At 40.5% G+C, this 19,678-nt stretch overlaps 2 protein-coding genes across 2 annotated transcripts; both read left to right on the top strand.

Annotated features, from left to right (window-relative positions):
• Positions 1 to 3,092: 3,092 nt before the first annotated feature.
• On the top strand, positions 3,093 to 8,569 carry LOC117254628 (uncharacterized). The gene is made up of 5 exons (XM_078165501.1): positions 3,093 to 3,356; positions 3,570 to 3,677; positions 3,816 to 3,959; positions 6,736 to 6,819; positions 7,351 to 8,569. The coding sequence occupies exons 1-4, from the start codon at positions 3,185 to 3,187 to the stop codon at positions 6,807 to 6,809; spliced, it is 498 nt and encodes a 165-aa protein (XP_078021627.1). The 5' UTR covers positions 3,093 to 3,184; the 3' UTR covers positions 6,810 to 6,819; positions 7,351 to 8,569.
• Positions 8,570 to 10,014: 1,445 nt separating this feature from the next.
• LOC117255514 (putative ATP-dependent RNA helicase DDX5) lies at positions 10,015 to 18,965 on the top strand. Its single transcript, XM_033624505.2, has 13 exons — positions 10,015 to 10,191; positions 12,496 to 12,676; positions 12,768 to 12,864; positions 12,981 to 13,114; positions 13,639 to 13,704; positions 14,308 to 14,449; positions 14,605 to 14,765; positions 15,084 to 15,256; positions 15,501 to 15,611; positions 15,769 to 15,830; positions 15,934 to 15,993; positions 17,473 to 17,694; positions 18,147 to 18,965. The coding sequence occupies exons 1-13, from the start codon at positions 10,151 to 10,153 to the stop codon at positions 18,599 to 18,601; spliced, it is 1,905 nt and encodes a 634-aa protein (XP_033480396.1). The 5' UTR covers positions 10,015 to 10,150; the 3' UTR covers positions 18,602 to 18,965.
• Positions 18,966 to 19,678: the final 713 nt, after the last annotated feature.

Below are 19,678 nucleotides of genomic sequence, written 5' to 3'. Positions count from 1 at the left end.
ACACAATCCTCAATGCCTATGTGCAGTTTCACATAGATTGACCACATCAGTAAGTAGAAAAACATGGGACAGACAGAATGACTGACTGACAGAATGACACACTGACAGTTTCTGTGATTATGTACAGCATACCATACCATGACTTAGTCATACCAAAAAGTAGAAAAAACAAACAAACATTCGGCCACAGGGAGAGCCACAGCGATCGGTCGCATTTTAGCCATTTTTAGCATTTTTCTGTTGTTTTACTTTAGTAAAAATTGATATGGCTGTTGGGTCTAGATAAGAAATTAGCTCTCTAGCGCCCCCATTTTGTTTGATGGGGTCAATAATGGAGGGGTCCCCTCAGATTATGTGTGGTCATATGCCTACAAAGTTGCGTGGTGATCGGTGAAACCCTTGAGATGTTATACACCTTTATGTGATGAGCCACGCCCTCCGCAATATTCATTGCCTTATAGAAGCTCAGTTTTAGTAAGTTTTCCAACTTTTGCCAAGAGGGAACTTTAGATATTGGTCCCTAGATTATGTTCACAGAGTTTCATGCAGATCGGTCAAACTTCCTAGGAAGAGATCGATTTGAAGTGTTTTTCAAAAAATTCAAACTGGCGTATACTATTTGTTGTATTACTGTCATTGAATTATGTCATGCCCTTCTCTTTTGAAAATAAAAAACAATTGGTCGCAAAAAAAAAAATTCTAACTGGCAGAAAATCTATATAACCAGAAGTTATGGGTTCTTAGGCAAATTTGTTCCTCATGAGGAGAGGCATCTCTGTGCAAAGTTTCAGGTCTCTACAACATACGGGGCATGAGATATGCCCATTCAAAGTTTGCCATTTCAATTGGTTGCTATAGCGCCCCCCTTTGGCCAATTGATGTAATATTGCTTCATTTGCATCCTCCCATGACCCTCTACCACTGTGCCAAATTTCACATGGATTGACCAAGTCAGTGAGGAGAAAAACGTGGAACAGACACACAGACACACCCACAGACACACAGAGTTTTCGTCATTATATAGTAAGATAAGATGTAATGCACATTAGACTGACATTTTCAGAATAATATCACTCTATGGCAGTGAGGTGTTGGTGGTGTAAGTAGACATGTTCTGTCGGGATAAGGTTTCCAGACAGACAATACATTTAGTCACCAGATCACTGTGTAGGGGGAGTATTGTACAACAAAAAAGAACAACAGTTGAAACATCAAACCACATTGCGGATCAGAATGAAATCAGTAACAGTGCAGCAACACAGATACACAATGCGTTCAGAATCACATACTTTTTCTTTTTACTATCAGTACATACTGCAGCTGCCTTTGTAAAGTACGTACTGTTGCATGTGGTATGCATACAACTGGGACATGCTACGCTATCACTTAACATTTCCTGAGCTTGCCAGAGATGGAGGTCAACCTGGAGCTCTGCTGTTGTTACTTTGCAATGTATGTAGTTTTAACACAAAGGATTGTGGGTCAGAATAGCCAGTAATACATGTTGGCTTGCATACTGAAAAATGCGACCAGATGCAGTAGGACATCCTGGTACATACTATGTAATGGGACATACTCGTTTTTTCTGGCATGCTAAATAGTATGGTACTATGGGTACTGGACACACATATGATGTTGGTCCCCGACACACCTGCTGTGGGCGGCTCAGACCAGTTTACCTGCAGTTCAGCTGAACCTTTGCTTGTTTCACAGAGCAGTTAGGTCCAGTATTAGCACACAGCTGCATTTTTAACCTCTTCAAACTCTAGTTTAATGGACCTGTTCAAAACCACAACTAAGCTCGCCAGAGTCACAGAGCAACAACCCCATGTAGGCTCTGCACACCCAGTATGGAGTGTATGGAAAGTATGGAAAAATGCAGTGCACTATGAGTACCCGGATGGTGCACTCAAAACGGTCAAGAAGTTGACCACTAAGCACCACTATATTGTTGTCGGGTATAAGCCAGCAGTGGGTTTATTGGGTTAATTTAGCAGTCTGTAATGATTTGGTGCCACGGACGATAACGCGATGCTAATGCTAGTTCGCTAACTAACTAATTTGCGGTCGTCATTTCCGGTGAGTGCACAATGGCCGTGTTTGGTTTGAGACAACACTACCCTGTCGAAATTTGTGCACTACGCCAATAAGTACATAGTGCAAACAGTACACTACATGGAAGTGTACTGATAGAAGTATGTGATTTGAGACACAGCACAGGTCTAAGTTGGGTGGAGCTCTGCTGGGAATCACATGATGTCACCAACTCTAAGTAAAAACACTGGTGTGGGTGCATTTGTGTTAAATGTCAGAGTACTCAGTTTTGGTGATCTTTGGCGATAAACACACCTGTTCTGCCTGATGCAACACAAGCGGAGAAGAAACTTTATAAAAAATAATTTCTGTACATTGAAGACAAAAACACACTGATTCCAGTCAAAATTGGAAAATTATCCATTGGTTTCTCCTATATATTAATAAGAATTCAATTTATTTTTACAGTTTCTGTCCTAAATGTCAGGTATTGTCAGACTTCTCTTTCAGTTGCACAGGAGGTAATGTCTAATATGTTGCAGATCTGTGTAAAATTCTGCTTAAATGTGTCCCTAAGGCAATGTGTGCTCATTTCAGTCATGGTGTTGGTGTTGTATTGCACAAGAAACCACACCACCACATTCACCACATGTGTCTTCTGAAGAGAAACTTTGAAACATAGTTGAATATGTGGAAATGGTTTCATTTAATGTAAACCGTAGACCAACATCTTGTTTTAAATCTGCATTTGACAGGGAAAAAGTCATCATGCATGGCCATTATATGGTTTTATCCTTTCTTTCACCCTCCTCACAATCACAGAGTGGCCACCTATTGTTAGTTGTCTCTGATTTGGTTTAGTGTGTTGTTGCTTTTTAGTTAGCAATAAATGGTCCCTGAACCTTGACTGTTATCCCTGGTTATGGACATCAAATCAAATGTCTAAGGTCACTGATGATCAGGTGAATTTAGAGGGAACAGACGCCCAAATGGTAATTACTTATGACTTCCTTTATTCTGTGGCTCTTCCCCTTTTAAACATCAGTGTGGATGTCTATCCTCTTTGAGAAGACAGACACAGCTGTTATATCAAGATTAAAAACAAACCTTGTAACACTGCGAGCAATCTTTAAATTATATTAGCCATAAGATGTCGGAGGATCTGTACGCCGAGCCTGGCATCACTAACAAAGTTTACTGTGGTCAGGATGATAGGGAGAGTATGGTGAACATCTATGTCAGTGCAGAAAGCCTGAAAGTGTATGACAACCCCTGGGTGGAGGGCACGTCACCAAATACACCAGCAGAGATTCAGCAGCCAGGTACGGACACGCTAACCTGAGCAACAAGCAGGTGTCTTTTCGTCTTAGTTTTCTGTGTAGTTTGGTCGTGTGATACAGCAGTGGGACTTTGTTGACTCTGAACAATTTAATTTTCTTGTATTTTATTAATTGCAGCTTGTAACATTAGATATGGCTAAACATTCATTCATTTAATGTGTTTTAAAAGCTTGATGTTGATCATTTATTTGTCAGTCGTCAGTGAAAACTCAGGAAAGAGGAATCATGTCAGAGCTGATTTAGTGATTCTGGGTGTGATGTGTCTTCTCCTCTTGGCCGGGATCATTTGCCTCTGGGTCCATAGTGAGTTTTTCCTAATTCTGTTGGTGTTTGTAACAGTAACTGTAAAGAAACAAGCACTTCACATGTTGTTGATGATTGGTGTAATAATATGATAACATATGAGACTATTCATTGCTGTTTTGCTGTTCCCTCCAATAGTGAATAAAAACAAAACCAGCTGGAGAAGAGAAAAGGACCAGTTACTGGAAGATAAAGCCAGTCTTATGAAAATGAATTACCAGTTAAAAGCCAACATCACTGAACTCATCAGAGACAACGCTGACTTGTTGGAGGAGTTTTGCAGTAAGTAAAATATTACCACTTATATTTGATCATCTTTGTTCAGTAGGGAGGTATTTGGTCAATTTTGTGTTTATTGAAGGAAAATGCACAACACAAAAAACTCCCCTCAGTTCATAAAACAGTTTTGTAGTATGAGTCTACTTGTCAAGATCTTCCATGTTTCATTCATATTTGTTGTTGATTTTTACATATTATTAAAGGAGCTATTTACGACATTCAGAGAATATATATGATGCAGAGTCTGAGCTCGTATTGTCTGCACACGGCTCTCAACATGGAGGTGGCTGAGCCAGCGGCTAGCAGCTTATGGTGCTAACAGCCCAAACAGTGCTAACAATGGTGACAGTGCTGACAGAGCGAACAATGCTAACATGGGGGTTTAACTGAAGGGTGGTAGTTACACTTCCACCCACCACAATACCGTTGCGCCACTGTGGGTCGGGAGGGCGTTATCAGCTGTAAGTGCCCTACGAGCGCCATGCGAAATGGTGGCAATTAGCTAACAGGTGGAGTACACACAAAGGGACTCACACGCACTCCCATGCACGTGTGTCCAGATTATCTACCACAACAAAGAAGAGAGAAACTTGGATTACAACACACACAAATGGAGTGTGACTTCACTCTCTGCTCAGGACATCAATACTCCACTACCGATCAGTCCCAACATTAAAACCTGAGATGGGTAAAGTGAATAACATTGATCATCTCATTAGACTGTGATGTTCTTGCTGGAAAACCTTGGGCCCTGGCATTTATGTCAATGACACTTCATGTGCTTCCAAGTTCCTCCCCCGACATGGCAATGGCACTCCCGCATAGCATTGGCCCACCACCAGGACAAGGCACTATGCCACACTCCAAAAACTGCTCAGAAATGGCCTGAGGAACCTGACAAAGAGCTCAAAGCATCGACTTGACCTCCAAATTCCCCAGATCCTAATCTGATAGAGCATCTATGAGGTGCACCAGTACTAAAGAGGTCCTATGTCCAAAATTTGACAGGTCAGGGCCAAGTCTGATCCACTGTGGGGCCTTTGACCTCTCAAGGCATGGGCACAGGACCTCCCAGATTTCCAGTAGTTTCTGGCACCAAAGCGTTGGCAGAGATCCTCTGAGTCCTGTCACACTGGGGTCTGGGAAATTTGAAGGCCAAGTTGACACCTTGAGCTCTTTGTCATGTTCCTTGGGTCAGTCCCGCACCCACTGGGGAGTGCCATTGCCATGAGGGGTTTACTTGGCCTGCATGGTGTTTGGGTGGGTGGAACATGCCAAGTGGTCTCCACACGAATGCAAGGACCAAAGGTATGCCAGCAGAACATCGCACTGTGACAAAATGATCAATGTAATACCCTGCACCAGTGCTTAATTTGAGCCGGAACGTACTGGAACGCATACCAGGATCTTTTCAGAAAAGGCCCTGATGCGTTCCGGCACTAATTTGCATGGGTCTAGAACTATTCACATCTAAAAACTACAAAAACTACTATTTATTTATTTATTTTATTTCAATCCCCCCTATGTTAATCACTTATTGATGCTGTTTTTGAAGTATGAATACGTCAATAAGTAATTTATTCCATTGAAATATCATTGATGTATTATAGAAAAGTGATTTATCTTTTTATAAATGACAAAAGGCACATCTGCCTCATTGTTGCTGTGCTATCGTGATACTACTCAGAACTGTGATACTTTCACTGGTATCATACAGTGGGTCCCAATTTTGGTACCGTGACAACACTAGATGTCACAACCATTCCATTTGGAGTTGCGCAGTGAGGCGGCTCGGGTGCCGCTTAAAAAAGTGTTCCCCCACTTTTGGGAGTGGGGGAACACTGCTCTCTCAGAGGCCCAATGTGTTCCCCTACTTCTAATTTTACAAATTAAGCACTGCCCTGCACCTGTTAGTGGCTTTAAAGTTGTGATTAATCAGTGTATCTTTACATAGCAAATAGTTGTTTACTGCAATGTTAAGGCTCTGAATGTCGCATACAGAACCCATTTAACAAACAAAACAGGAAACACACCTACATTTCAGCAAGCTAAGCATTGCAGACAACACAACAGCAATTAACAAACGATTTGTGTCATTTTTAATCCTAAATAGATATCTATGATGTCACTAGTCAAAGTGGGAAGTAGGCTGCGGTGCGTGTCCTTCACAGGTGGTCACACTGCCAATGTGCAGTTCCACCTGTGCCTCAGGGGTTTATTATAGTGGACTGCACTTCCCTCTGTGGTTTTTAAATCAAGCGAAAATGAGACAATGAAGCCAACAAAAATACTTTCACTCTGTGTTCACATGTGCAGCAGAAACATGTGCATTGTAGATATTGTCAAATATTTTTTGGTGGCAGCATCTTTGGCTTTTGTCCCTACATGCATGCTTAGTATGGATCCTACTCACTGTTTTATAAATGACACCCCCGGTGAAGTAGTGAGTGATTATGTTCAAAATGTCTGAAATGAGGAGAAATGCCTGGAAACACATGTTGATACTGATTCAGCTATTGTGTGCATGGTTAGTAACAAGTACTGACTACCATGGTGTCATTAGTCTGTGCTCTGAACATGTGATTTAGTGTTTTGCTTTTGTATGTAAAGACAGCAGTCAGTTTGGCTCTTTGCATGAAATGTTCAGTGTTTGGGACCTTGAAACTGTTGTGAAAGTGAGCCAAAGCAATTGTAAAATGCTATAAAATATAAAATTCAGCAAATTAATAGAGTAAATATTGACTTGGGTGATTGAAATGTCTCTCCCTTTGAAACACAGAACACAAGCCTATGAAATGTAAGCACTTTGAGAAGTCTGAAGGAACTGGGAAAGGGCGGATGGGACACAGCTGACCACAGAGAGGTACGTTTCAAAACTGTTATTGTAGGACATTTGAGAATGATTTCTTTTTCTGTGTCACATCACAACAGAGGCTGCTCTTCAAGGTCTTAAGTTAAACTAAAGGCTTCTAAAGTAACCATATTCATTCCTCTGTCACTGTGAATAGAAGTGATTTAGATTATTTCTACGGTTTCTTTTTTAAATGCCTGGTGTTGTAGCATTTCTCTATCATATGCACAGGAGGTAATTTCTTACGTGCTGCAGGTTTTGATTCTAGCTCTGCATATGCATAAATATATTCCCTCTGGCTAGTGTATCTTCATTTTAGTCATGTTGTTTTTGTAGTACTGCACAAGAAAACTAACATATGAGGAATAAAGGAAGACTAGATTAATGGCCAGACAACTCCTTTGTTAAAATAAATGGATTTTATTTTTAAATGATCTCATTTGTTGCCAATTTCTAAGAAAATAGCTTGCATATTTTATGTATAGAATAAAACAAATATTTTTGTTTTATCATTTTAAATGATTTTTTTGTCTGTCTCTGCAGGTACCAGCATGTCCCACATATTTAACATGAAGCAAATGAAGACTGTTTTGTGATAGAAAAGCCTCAAGATGAAGAAGGAAGTCTGGAATATCTTAAAACATTATGTGGCAGAAGAATTTACTAAATACATCCAGTCTGTTACTGTTCTGATTAATTATGTTACATTGGTGCACTTCTCTCTCAAATGAATGTTTACATGATATTGTTACACTGAGATTGTTACAAAACCTGATCATCTGACTGGACTTTGTTGTGTGATGTTGCTTATTTGTTCCTTTATCTCAGCAAGTTTGCGGGTAATCACACCACAACCTTATCTACGACTAAATCTGTTTATTAACTACAAATTTGCTTTGTCAAACATCACTGCTGACTAGGTTGTGTTCACTGGCAACATTGTTTTAATACCTTGTGAGGATGCTAGTGTGCAGGGTTGCCAAGCACATAAAACACAGACACCAGATGACAGGCGCTTGCTTCCTGCGTCGCACACACTGACAGGTTTACGCTATTTTGAAGCATTCTGTATGTTTACTATGAATGGTCCCCATGTTATAACTGCTAAAACAAACTCTACCATACTTAAATAATGTTGGCCTCTTTCTCTCAAGACATCACATGATGTATTATTTATTCAAATTATAAAAGCTATATATTTTTAAGCTTAACCCTGTTTTTTTTCTCTCAGGTATCACTGGATCAGTTGTCACAGCATAATCTTGATCAATAATGTTATAATGGTATTTAAAATCATACAATAAAAATGCATCCCACTCAGCAACCCAACCCAGAATCAATGCAACAGCAACATGTGTGTTCAGGAACACTGTCTTAAAAAACATTGTGTGATGACTACACCTGACAAAAGCAGGTAAAACCTTTTATAATGGTAAGTATTCTCTTTCAGTGTTAATCCAATAATGTTAAATGCACAGGGCATTGAAGCTTCAAGCTTTTGCACACACACACTTGCACACACACACACACACACACACACACACACACACACACACAAAGTTGATGCCCCTTGCCCCATGATTTTTTTTTTTTTTTTTTAAAAATCCCTTACACGTGGGATATGCCACCTACAGACGGAATACCATAACAATCTGCAGTACTATTTCAAAGTGATCCTAATTTGGTTGTTGGTGTTCACATCTAGAAGATTTTGGCATCCGATTACAGGAAACAGTAGGTCTATGATATCAAATAGGCTATCAAAACCAAATAAAAATTTTTAAAAAATGTCCAGTTTCATCTGTACTAAGTAGCTTTGCAATTGTTCATTGGCTGTGGCCTATTTTATGCAATTCTTACTTAAATCTGTTCAGTAGTTTTGGAGAAATTCAGGTCACTAAAGAAACAAGTAGAAAAAACAAATGGGTCCAAAAGCATGACTCTAGAGACAACAATGAAAGAGCTGTATAACTGTAGAGGACATTTATAAATCTACTTTGTAGGATTTAGAGGCATCTAGTGGTGAGGTTGCAGAACTGAAACCTTGAAACCATGTACCAAGTGTGTTGAAGAACTATGGTGGCCAATGCAAAAATGCAAATGGCTTATCTAGATGTAGTTTTTGTTTTTTTCCATTTTTGGAATTCCGTAGGAACAATGTGGCAGGGTGTGTGTAAGAGGACCTGCTCCATGTGTTGATATAAACTTATAAGGTACCAAAAGAACAACAATTCTTGGTTTAAGGTGATTATACAATAATGACCATTTTTGCTTGCATATCCCTCTAATCCTTAATACTGAAGCTTTAATGAAACTATTGCACCCAACTGAGCTTCAAATATTATTCTCAGGATACAACATAAAAGTGTTTATCTCCCTCTTGGCCTGTTTATATTGTGTATTCATTACTCTCTTCTTACAGCTTGCACAGTTGTCACATAAAATTTGTGAATTTAAACACATACAAGGCTGGTCGTCACTACCACCTTTTTCCACATCAACGGCATAGCTTTTGTTTCAACATTTGGGGCAAACATATGAAATGGGGGTTTGGGGGTCCTTTGCAAGAAAGTTTTGAGCAACAAACACTTAATTTTCTGGTGATTTTTTTATGAACAATTGGTGCATTTTGTTTCATCAATCTATGGTTTAAATAGCTTGATTTTGACAAAAGTAAGTATTATTCTATTTTATTTATTCATTTATTTATTTATTAATAATCTTTTTTTTTTCTTTTTTCTTTTTTTTTCTCGACAATGGAGAAAACATACAAAGAAGTATCGACAAAACAACATCAGAGCCAGGGGTACAGCTTTATGGTTTTTGCAGCTTTCTTATTTTTTAAATTTAAAAATTGTCTTGATGTTGCACCGTTTTTATTTAATTTTCAAATAGAAAAAAAGGTTTATAGTGGCCAAATTTTGATTTATGGTTATAATACTTTGCTTGAATTGATAGGATGTTATTCTGTACTTCTTTTATTATTGTAGACATCAAACAGTACATTTTCATTTCAAAAATGAAATTCTGAGGTGATTTTATTAACAATATATCGAAATACATCTTCAATATTGTTAAGTGTGGGGACGTTGTAATAACAGAGGCAAAACTGTTTCTAGATACATCACATATTCAGCAGTGTTGAAATAAAATAGTGCCAGGGGTGTGCCACTGTTTGACGCGCATTGATACAATGTTATCCGCCTCGTATGACCTCACATCCGTCTCTACAGACAGACTTTTGTCTGCCGGCATTTTCTTTTTGTTTTGTCTGTGCCGACTGTAGCTCTTAGATTGATATTCTGTTTTGTAATCTGCTTCTACCACAGTAGTCTGCTGCATAATGCCTGGATTTTCGGACAGAGATCGCGGCAGAGACAGAGGGTGAGTCAAATGCCTGCTCTGCGTGTTTTAACGTTGACAGTTAGCCGAGATGAACAGCTTAGCATACGGTTGCTAGCGGCACGGCTGTCACGGCTACATCCTCAAAACAAGACATTTGTCATGTATGTTTTGTCGCCACCGGCTGCTATGTTGCTATATCGTGTATGACATGTGATACACATTTTTATGCGGTCAAGCGACCCTGCGCTGACGTATCTGTAATATTCACCGTTTTCCTGCCGGTTGGAGGTAAAATGGCAGCTAACGACGGCTCTGTGTCGGCGGCTGAGCCGTTAACGTTAGCAGCACAGCAGCCTGCATGTTGTCATGTGACGCAGTGGTGTCTCTTCTTGCGGATGCACATCCTAGATGAAGATTTGTGTCGCAATTTATTTTAACGAGTCATTTTCCATTAAGAGTGTCTTTTCCTGCAGCCCCTTAATGTGCTCGTTTTCTCGTGTATAAACAGGTCACGCCAATCTTAATTCAGTAATAATCATTAAATGTCACTTAATGGTGCAAATTTAGACATGAATAGAGCAAAATGCAAATGCTATCAATTTATATTTGCAGTATTGGATGTGGTTACATTAACACGTTGTAACGAAACTGTTCTTATGAAAGGACGCCAGAGATGCTCAGTGTTTGTAGTGCTGCACGATTTGGGAAAAATGTGCCATTCCGATTATGGTGGACAATATTGCGATTTGCGATTGCGATTACAATATAATTACAATAAAATGTAATAAATAAATGGTATCATGAGTCTTTTTGCTTGATTCAGTGTTTCCCCTACATTATATTAGGGGGGCACTGACCTGACATAGTTATTGTTATGGACAGACAGTGTGTCAATGACCATCAACAGACTGAGCACAGTCAAACACGCTGCTCACAAAGCAGCGCAGCGCAGCACGGAACCGTACACACAGCGAGCCTGTGTGGGGTTCAGGCGTTGTCACGTAAATGACAAATTCCAGCGTCATAGCACAACACAGCAGCATGTCAGGTGGGCCGAAACCGAGCAAAATTGCTCAATTTTTCATTTGTTATGGAGTCTATGATTTCCCCGTGACACTTACAAATGTTTGCTTAACTGTGCTTGGATGTTGTTTTATGAGGCTCTGGCGGCTTTCAGTTGTCTGTTTGTCTTTAACGTTACATGGCTCGGCTTTCTCTCGCATGCACTCTTACTACTTTTCCCTGTGCTGTCTCAAGTGTTGATATAGATTGGTCGTGATGTCGCGGGACGTGGCGACTTTAACTTTTAAACTTTTACACAGCACGTCTTTCAGGTATGGCGACGTTGGACAGAAAGACGTGCTGTGTAAAAGTTTAAAAGTTGAAGTCGCCACGTCCCTTCTCGAGTGCTGATATAGATTGGTCGTGTTGCCGCGGGACGTGGCGACTTTAACTTTTACACTTACACAGCATGTCTTTCTGTTCACTGTCGCCGTACCTGAATCCAAAGTATCGCCATATAACAGACGTTTTTTTCGCCACCAACTCAGCCTGTTCATGGTCGAGCTCATGCTCCTCTCCAGCATCTGTGTTGGTCACTGCTGCACGCCGGCTGCACGCACGAGGATAGCTTGTGGGCGTGATGTCAACAAACTCCACACGCTACAGGAGAGGCAGTCACGTTCACAGGCACACACGTTAACATTTATTTAGCCCACATTAAATCGCAAATTGCAGCCTTTTATGCGGTTACGTAATCGCACAGCCTGACATCGCGATTGCGATTAGATTAATCGTGCAGCACTAAGTGTTTGTAATACAAACAGCTCCAAGTTTTGCTTCCATGCCATAAACAATTTGTGTTTAGAAGATTTGTGTCCTCCTTAAATGTTGATTAATCTGTCTTAAAACATGCTAAGTAATTTAAAGCCCCCTCCCCTTGTGTGCAATTGAGTTATATAGTGTTAGAAAACAGGGAATAGAGGGAATTTGTGTATATATCTGATTTAGTATTGCCTGTATATAACGTTGGGGAACTTACAATAGACAGATCTTTTTAAGGAATAAAGAAAGAAAAATCTGAATCAGTGTACAGAGGCAAGAAATTCTTACTTTAAATCCTAAACATTAAGATACAACCCAACGCCGTATACTGCCCTGTACTTCACAATAATCAAGTTATGTCGTCTTTCTAATCATACAGAGGCCTCCAAGGACACAAGCTTTGTTGTACTAATCACGACTAGTTAATTGATTTTGTGTAAGAAATTTGTGGATTGCCCCTTTTAATGGGCACAATATCTGGCCATTCTTAACGTTATGTGTCCCACTCTTCTACACAAGGTATGGTGGAGGACCTCCTCGCTTTGGTGGTGGCGGAGGAGGCAATAGGGGTGGACCTCCTCCAGGCAAGTTTGGCAACCCTGGTGAGAGGCTGCGGAAAAAGCACTGGAACCTTGACGAGCTTCCAAAGTTTCAAAAGAACTTCTACCAGGAACATCCTGATGCCACACGCAGACCACTTGTAAGACTTGCTTGTAGCTGTTTCTGTGTTTTTTGTGTGTTTGTGTATTGAACATGGTCGTGTTTTTTTACATTTCCTCTTTCAATTTCAGCAAGAGATTGAACAGTATCGAAGAAGCAAAGAAGTTACAGTCAAAGGCAGAGATTGCCCAAAACCAATTGTAAAATTCCATGAAGCTGCATTTCCAAGTGAGTAGAAGTTCATGCTCCATCATTCACATAATTTTGAACAGTTCACAGTTACATGTGTCATTGTCAGAAGGTTTGGCATTCAACAATTTAACTTGGATATCTTACATCTTCAGGCTACGTCATGGAAGTTATTGTTAAACAGAACTGGACTGAGCCAACTCCGATTCAGTCTCAGGGGTGGCCAGTTGCCCTGAGTGGCAAAGACATGGTTGGAATCGCTCAGACTGGGTCTGGGAAAACCCTTGCTGTAAGTCAAGTACCCATATGAGATTTTGTTGTCACCCACTGATTGTTAAGACATAACACTTTTGCCTTTTACATAGACCCGTCAGAAAGCAGTTTCAATTGGATATAACTGGACAAGGTTCATTACACTGTTGGCTAGAGTGATTGGCTTGATATTTAGCATAATGAATACAGAAACATTTAAGATAAGATGTTGCAACTTGAAACAGTGTTAAGACTCATTGGCTGAGGGAAGACATATATCCTGCTTATGTTGTTGAAGTTAATGACTACTACTCATTGTTTTTGAGAAATATTATGCCCAGCATCCAAATCATATGAAGACTCAGCTCTCCAGGGAAAGGAATCAAATACATGCCCACACAAGTTGACCTAACAACCTGCCACCAATACTCATACTTAACTCACCCAGATCAGATGTTGCCGATAATATATATAAGTGGAACACTGATAAATGTGCACTTTGAGTTAAGATGTGTATTAGAGCTCAGCCCTTCATTTATTTATTTATTTATTGTTCCTCAGTACCTTCTGCCTGCAATTGTGCACATCCAACATCAGCCATTCTTGGAGCATGGAGATGGACCTATTGTAAGTACACTTGAAAATATATTGTCCTAGTGTGTGTTCTGACCTGACGTCTCCATTGGCACAGGAACAGATTGACAACATTTTATTTTTACTATTTTTGAAGAACAGTAAAATTATTTTCAAGCCATCACAATTAAAGATGCTGCCCAGTCTTCATATCATACTGATCGATGCATTGCTCTAAACTGCTGCCTTCTCCTGAAATTTGATATGGTGTGCAGACAAATCAACACAAGAGACAATCTCTTGTGTTTCACCTGGCTGCAAGAAGGATTTTCAAAGGGACATGGTATTATACTATCAGTAGGGTTATCATCTTTTTGGGAGGAGGAAGATAAATTGCTTATGATTAAAGCTTGGCATGCTTTACTGAGCCAGTTTAATTGGGGCAGCCGTGTTCCTGGTCTGCAGGGACCACTGTCTCTTGGTTGTGGTGAAGTTACTTGGCTCTATCCAAAGATTATCCAACATAAAATGATAAGCACAAAAGTAGTTGTATCAGTTCAATGTATATGAGTCGTACATGTCTGAACAATGTATTTGTTGTGAAGGCTGCACTATCCGATAATTATAGACTTGATAATTGTATCGATCTTTCTTTAGTGCTTGGTGCTGGCACCAACCCGTGAGCTGGCTCAGCAGGTGCAACAAGTGGCTGCTGAATATGGCAGGGCCTCCCGTCTCAAGAGCACCTGCATCTATGGTGGTGCGCCCAAAGGACCCCAAATCAGGGACCTTGAGAGGGGTATGCTCACTTTGTGACTCTCCCTTTGTAATTATTACTTTATTCATTTGCTGCTATTAAATGTCGCTTAATGAATAAAGGTTTTTTTGTTTGTTTGTTTGTTTGTTTTTTAAGTTTGAATATCTGTTATAATGGGTTCCCTGTTTTATTTTTAGGTGTTGAGATTTGCATTGCTACTCCAGGTCGTCTCATTGACTTCCTGGAGTGTGGTAAGACCAATTTACGTCGTTGCACCTATCTGGTGCTGGATGAAGCTGACCGCATGCTGGACATGGGATTTGAACCTCAGATCCGCAAAATAGTGGAACAAATTCGGGTAACTTGTGTTATTTTCTTTAACTTGGCAGACAGTTTGCATATTAATATTGTTGAGACAAACTCAAAGTAAAGAGAATACAACTCAGCTGCATTGTTTATGAGAAATATTATTAATATTAACTCTCCAGGGAACGGAATCAAATACATGCCCACACAAGTTGACCTAACAACCTGCAACCAATACTCATACTTAACTCACCCAGATTAGATGTTGGCGATACTATATATGAGTGGTGCATCCTTTAACTGTTAAATGTGTTTAATTTACTTTAAAGCTGAGAGATAGTGTTGATATCCTCCTTTTTGTCTTTACCAGCCAGACCGTCAGACCCTGATGTGGAGTGCCACCTGGCCTAAGGAAGTTCGCCAGCTGGCTGAGGACTTCCTGAAGGACTACATCCAGATCAACATTGGCGCACTGCAGCTCAGTGCCAACCACAATATCCTGCAGATAGTTGATGTTTGCAATGACATGGAGAAGGAGGACAAGTGAGTAGATGATTTCTACCTCTTCATTAGCAGCAGTCAGCTGATGTGATGGAGAAGAATTTTGTCTCAGTCCTTGGCCATACGTGTTCCTTTTTTAAATATGCAAGTAGTTGGAAGAAAGCGTTTTTAATCTTAAATCAGTCTATGACTATACTGTATCAGTAGAGGCATAATGTCTGTTGCACTAACATCGTACATTTTTGATAATATTTAGTGTTATCCTCCTTTTTGTCTTCTCTGTCAGACTGATCCGTTTGCTGGAGGAGATAATGAGCGAAAAGGAGAACAAGACTATTATTTTTGTGGAGACCAAAAGGCGTTGTGATGAGCTCACCAGGAGGATGAGAAGAGATGGGTAAGGCTCTTCTCTTCCATTCCCTCCAAGAATGTCCTTGGTTTATTTTGGCTTGTCTTTTCATCTGGAAAGATAACATTTAGCTATTCAAATGGTATTTTTTCTTTCTCAGTCCCTGTACTTCTCGTTGCATTAGTAATTAATCTGTCTGTTACAGGTGGCCAGCAATGGGAATTCATGGAGACAAGAGTCAGCAGGAGAGGGACTGGGTCCTTAATGGTGAGATTTGATAAATAACATTGCAAGTTAATTTTAAAAAAAACATTTAACCCTATCACATGCTGCTCTGTAATTTATTAAAATACTATCCCTCTCTCTTCAGAGTTCAGATACGGCAAAGCTCCAATCCTCATTGCTACAGATGTGGCTTCCCGTGGCTTGGGTCAGTATGTCATTAAGTAGCAACACATTTTTTATCAGTGTTACACTTACTTTAAAGAAAGTGGTTTTGCTTTCTTTAACTTTTCTATGCATTTTCTGAGTTTTTCTCACCTTAAGGTGGAGTCTTTGTGGCAGGCGCTAGGCATGACAGTCCCAGGCCTCGAGAGGGAGAAGGATGACATATTGGAAGTGCTCAACTGGCTTGCCACCCAGTGGGCCTAGAGAGGTGAAAGCTGTTGTGTGCCAGTGATCTTCAAAAGGCTCTGTGGCTAAGCCTTGGTCTCTGATATGTTGTTGAAAGACACACACATCTGTTCTCTGTCCATGGATTTCACCTGACAAATGCCATCCAGCTGTTTCCAACTCAAACGTTTAAAAAAAAAAAAAAGAAAAAGAAAAGAAAAAAAAGATATGCTTGATGTTGTGACTTCTGCCTTGCATGCTGTTGTGTTAGAGAGCGCTGTATTGCAAGTCACTTGTTTGAGATTTGGAACAATTGTTACCTTTCGGAGCTTGTATCACACAGCATGGGTGCTTGTGAGCCTGTCTAAGCTTTCAGTTGTTTTCTTTTCCCGTCAAAGTGCTGGATTTCTTGAAATGGAGAGAGCAGTTTGAAATCTTTTATTTGTCTCTGAAAATTGATGAGACCTGGCACATGTGTTTAGGGGGTAGTGGGAACATCTAGTGAGAGGAAAAAGAGAGTGAGACAGCTCAAACCAAAGTTCCTCCCTCGCCTGCGTTTCTATAGTCATGTCGAGACCTGCCAACGAGAGACATTTTCTCAAGTGAACACTGGCTTCTTGGAAGATCTTGCCTTGATGAGACTGATGAAGGGGCGGGGGGAATTGTTCCGTGCTCGGTGAGGGGTCCCACAGGGTTCAATGCTTGGGCCTTTTTCATTTTTTTGGAAGGGGGCCCCGTTCAAATTAGTACTTGGTCTATTTTGTCTTGGCAAGACGTGCAGTGCGGCCTTTAATATCAAGCTTCTTTTGAGAGTGTACTGGGAAAAACGGACCTGCAAAAATGTACCCCTGAATGGTCCTATATTGGCACATGAGGAGGCCCCAGTGCATATCGTGGCCCAACTGCGTAGAAGCTCCTGGATGTCACTTGACAATTTGTGGGGGATTTCGCTGCATTGGGAAAGGACTAGTGAATGCATACTCCTTTATGGTAAGACTTAAATCCATTTTTTTCTCCCTTGGTTAACAAAAGGGAGAGTGAATGTCTTTTGGATCTTTTTGATTATGGTAAGCAATCGGAGTGTGCATCGTTTCTCTCTTCCCACAGTAGTATTCCCATGGAGTAGATGTATACGCGATCTGATGTTGTTTTAACACTTTCCTCCACAGCCTAATAAACCATTTTCTTCCCCCAGCCTCAACAGTTGCTAACTTTTCCCTTTGATCTGGCTGTTGTGGTGTGCAAAATCCTGTGTGGCCTCCATGTTTTGTTTTGCCACACTGCAACACTTTCACAGATGTGGAGGATGTGAAATTTGTCATCAATTATGACTACCCTAACTCCTCCGAGGATTATATCCATCGCATTGGACGCACAGCCCGAAGTCAAAAAACGGGCACAGCCTACACCTTCTTCACCCCCAACAACATGAAACAGGCCAGTGACCTGATCTCTGTGCTCCGCGAGGCCAACCAGGCCATTAACCCCAAGCTGATCCAGATGGCCGAGGACAGAGGAGGTAAACTTCTTCACATTAATAATGACTGTAAAGGAAGATGCAGTATATGTTTTAGTACAGAGTGTCTGTAGGGTCCTTTAAAATGTCTTTAAATGTCCTAAATTCAGTCTTATTAATATTAGGCATTAAATATTCTTGAATTTTATTGTTGAAATAATCTAAAAAGCCCCTTTGAAGACATGGACTATGTTACATAAATGCTCTCCAAAGCACAAAGATTCGTCAGTAAACTGAGCAGAGTTGCTGAGATTCTTGTCATGTCAGCTCAGCCTGGACTAAATGAATACATATTGTTTCCAGTTATGCTGACATATTCCATGACTGAAAGGGGCTTTATTTATTTTGACAGTGTCTCTTTGTGTCATTGCTATATTGTAGGTTCAGTGTATTAATAATCTGAACCCACTCTACTCTCTCCCCTTTTGTCCCTCTCCTGTCTTCATCTAATTCAGGTCGTGGAAGGGGGGGAAGAGGTGGCTACAAGGATGACCGTCGGGATAGGTATTCCGGGGGTGGGAGGAGCAACTTTGGCGGTAGTAGCTACAGGGACAGGGACAGTGATAGGGGGTTTGGCAGTGGGCCGAAGAGTGCCTTTGGTGGCAATAAGGTCCAAAATGGTGGCAGCTATGGGGGCAACAGTGGTAACTCAAGTGGTAGCTATGGCAACAACAATTATAGCAACAGCAATGGACAGGGTAATTTTGGTGCTCCAGCAAATCAGGTGGGTGCCTTTGGTAACCAAAGCTTCCAGGGCCCCCCTCAGTTTGGGGCCATGCAAAGAGCCGCTCAGAATGGCATGAACCACCCACCATTCCCATTCAACTCTCAACCACCACCACAGGCCCAACAGCCACCACCCCCACCACCAATGGTGCCCTACCCCATGCCACCACCCTTCCCACAGTAGATATGATATACGCACAATATATGGAACCAACATGATTTGGGTTTAGTCTTGAAATCTTACAGTATGATTATTATAATTATTGTTATTATTATTATCCTTTGTACTGTTTAACTTTGTTTTGCTTACAGCAGGGTTGGAAATATTCAGTAAACCCAGAGCATTAAATGGAGTCATAGACACGTCTCCAATAGTGCAATTACGATTGCCGCAATTTTTCCTTGACTGTTTTTTTGTTACATTCCTCAGTAATTTATTTTTACTAGGTAATGCAATGTTTTCAGTTCGTGGTATGTTTAAAGTGATGTTATGAAGATCATATAAAAGGGTGTGTGTGACCCTTTTAAATAAAAACAAGAAAACAGGACCTGTGTGATGTGTTGACTGTGTGGGAAAGTTGGGTTGGGAGAACTACTACAACTGCGATTGTTTTAATGTGGATCTTGGTACTTCTAAACCACACTTAGACACACACACCTGTGAACCTGGTAGTATCAGGAATGCATGACTCAAGCCATACTGTGAACACATTTCTGACATTACCTTAGATGTTTCAAAGTGATTAGACTGAAGGCAGATTAAAAGAAGTTACGCTTTGCATTATAATACCAGTATTGAGCTGACTTGTGAAAAGCAATGCTGCAAGGATTTAAAACGAGGTGTATATTATTGGGCATTATGGCTGTTTGCAACCTCTGGATGTTCCTGTCCTACATTTTTGGAGTCAGTACCCTATTCAGCCCAACCTAACTGTCTAGTGCACGTTAAGTTCAGGGTCGCTGTTACCACTGAGAATACTGATCATAGATCATATGGACGACACTGAGAGCACCCAGGGGAATGTTCTGAGTACATGGGTATATTTTCTGCCTCAGGACTAAAAACAACAGCTGATAATGACATCACAAGTTTGAGGCTCACTTCTCTGGTTTCTGGCCTTGAGACGGTAGCTCATGTTCACAAACATTGATTAAACTTTCCTAAGCCATGGAATTAACATATTGGACTGCTTAATTTGGGATGTGTTCCCCTTTAATGAATGAAATATATATATATATATTTTAACAAAATCTAAGTGAA

This window comes from Epinephelus lanceolatus, chromosome 3 (genome assembly GCF_041903045.1).
Source record: "Epinephelus lanceolatus isolate andai-2023 chromosome 3, ASM4190304v1, whole genome shotgun sequence".
In the NCBI taxonomy this organism is placed as follows: Eukaryota; Metazoa; Chordata; class Actinopteri; order Perciformes; family Serranidae; genus Epinephelus; species Epinephelus lanceolatus.
Note: the sequence above shows the minus strand (reverse complement) of the source record. Positions and strands in the feature narration are given on the sequence as shown.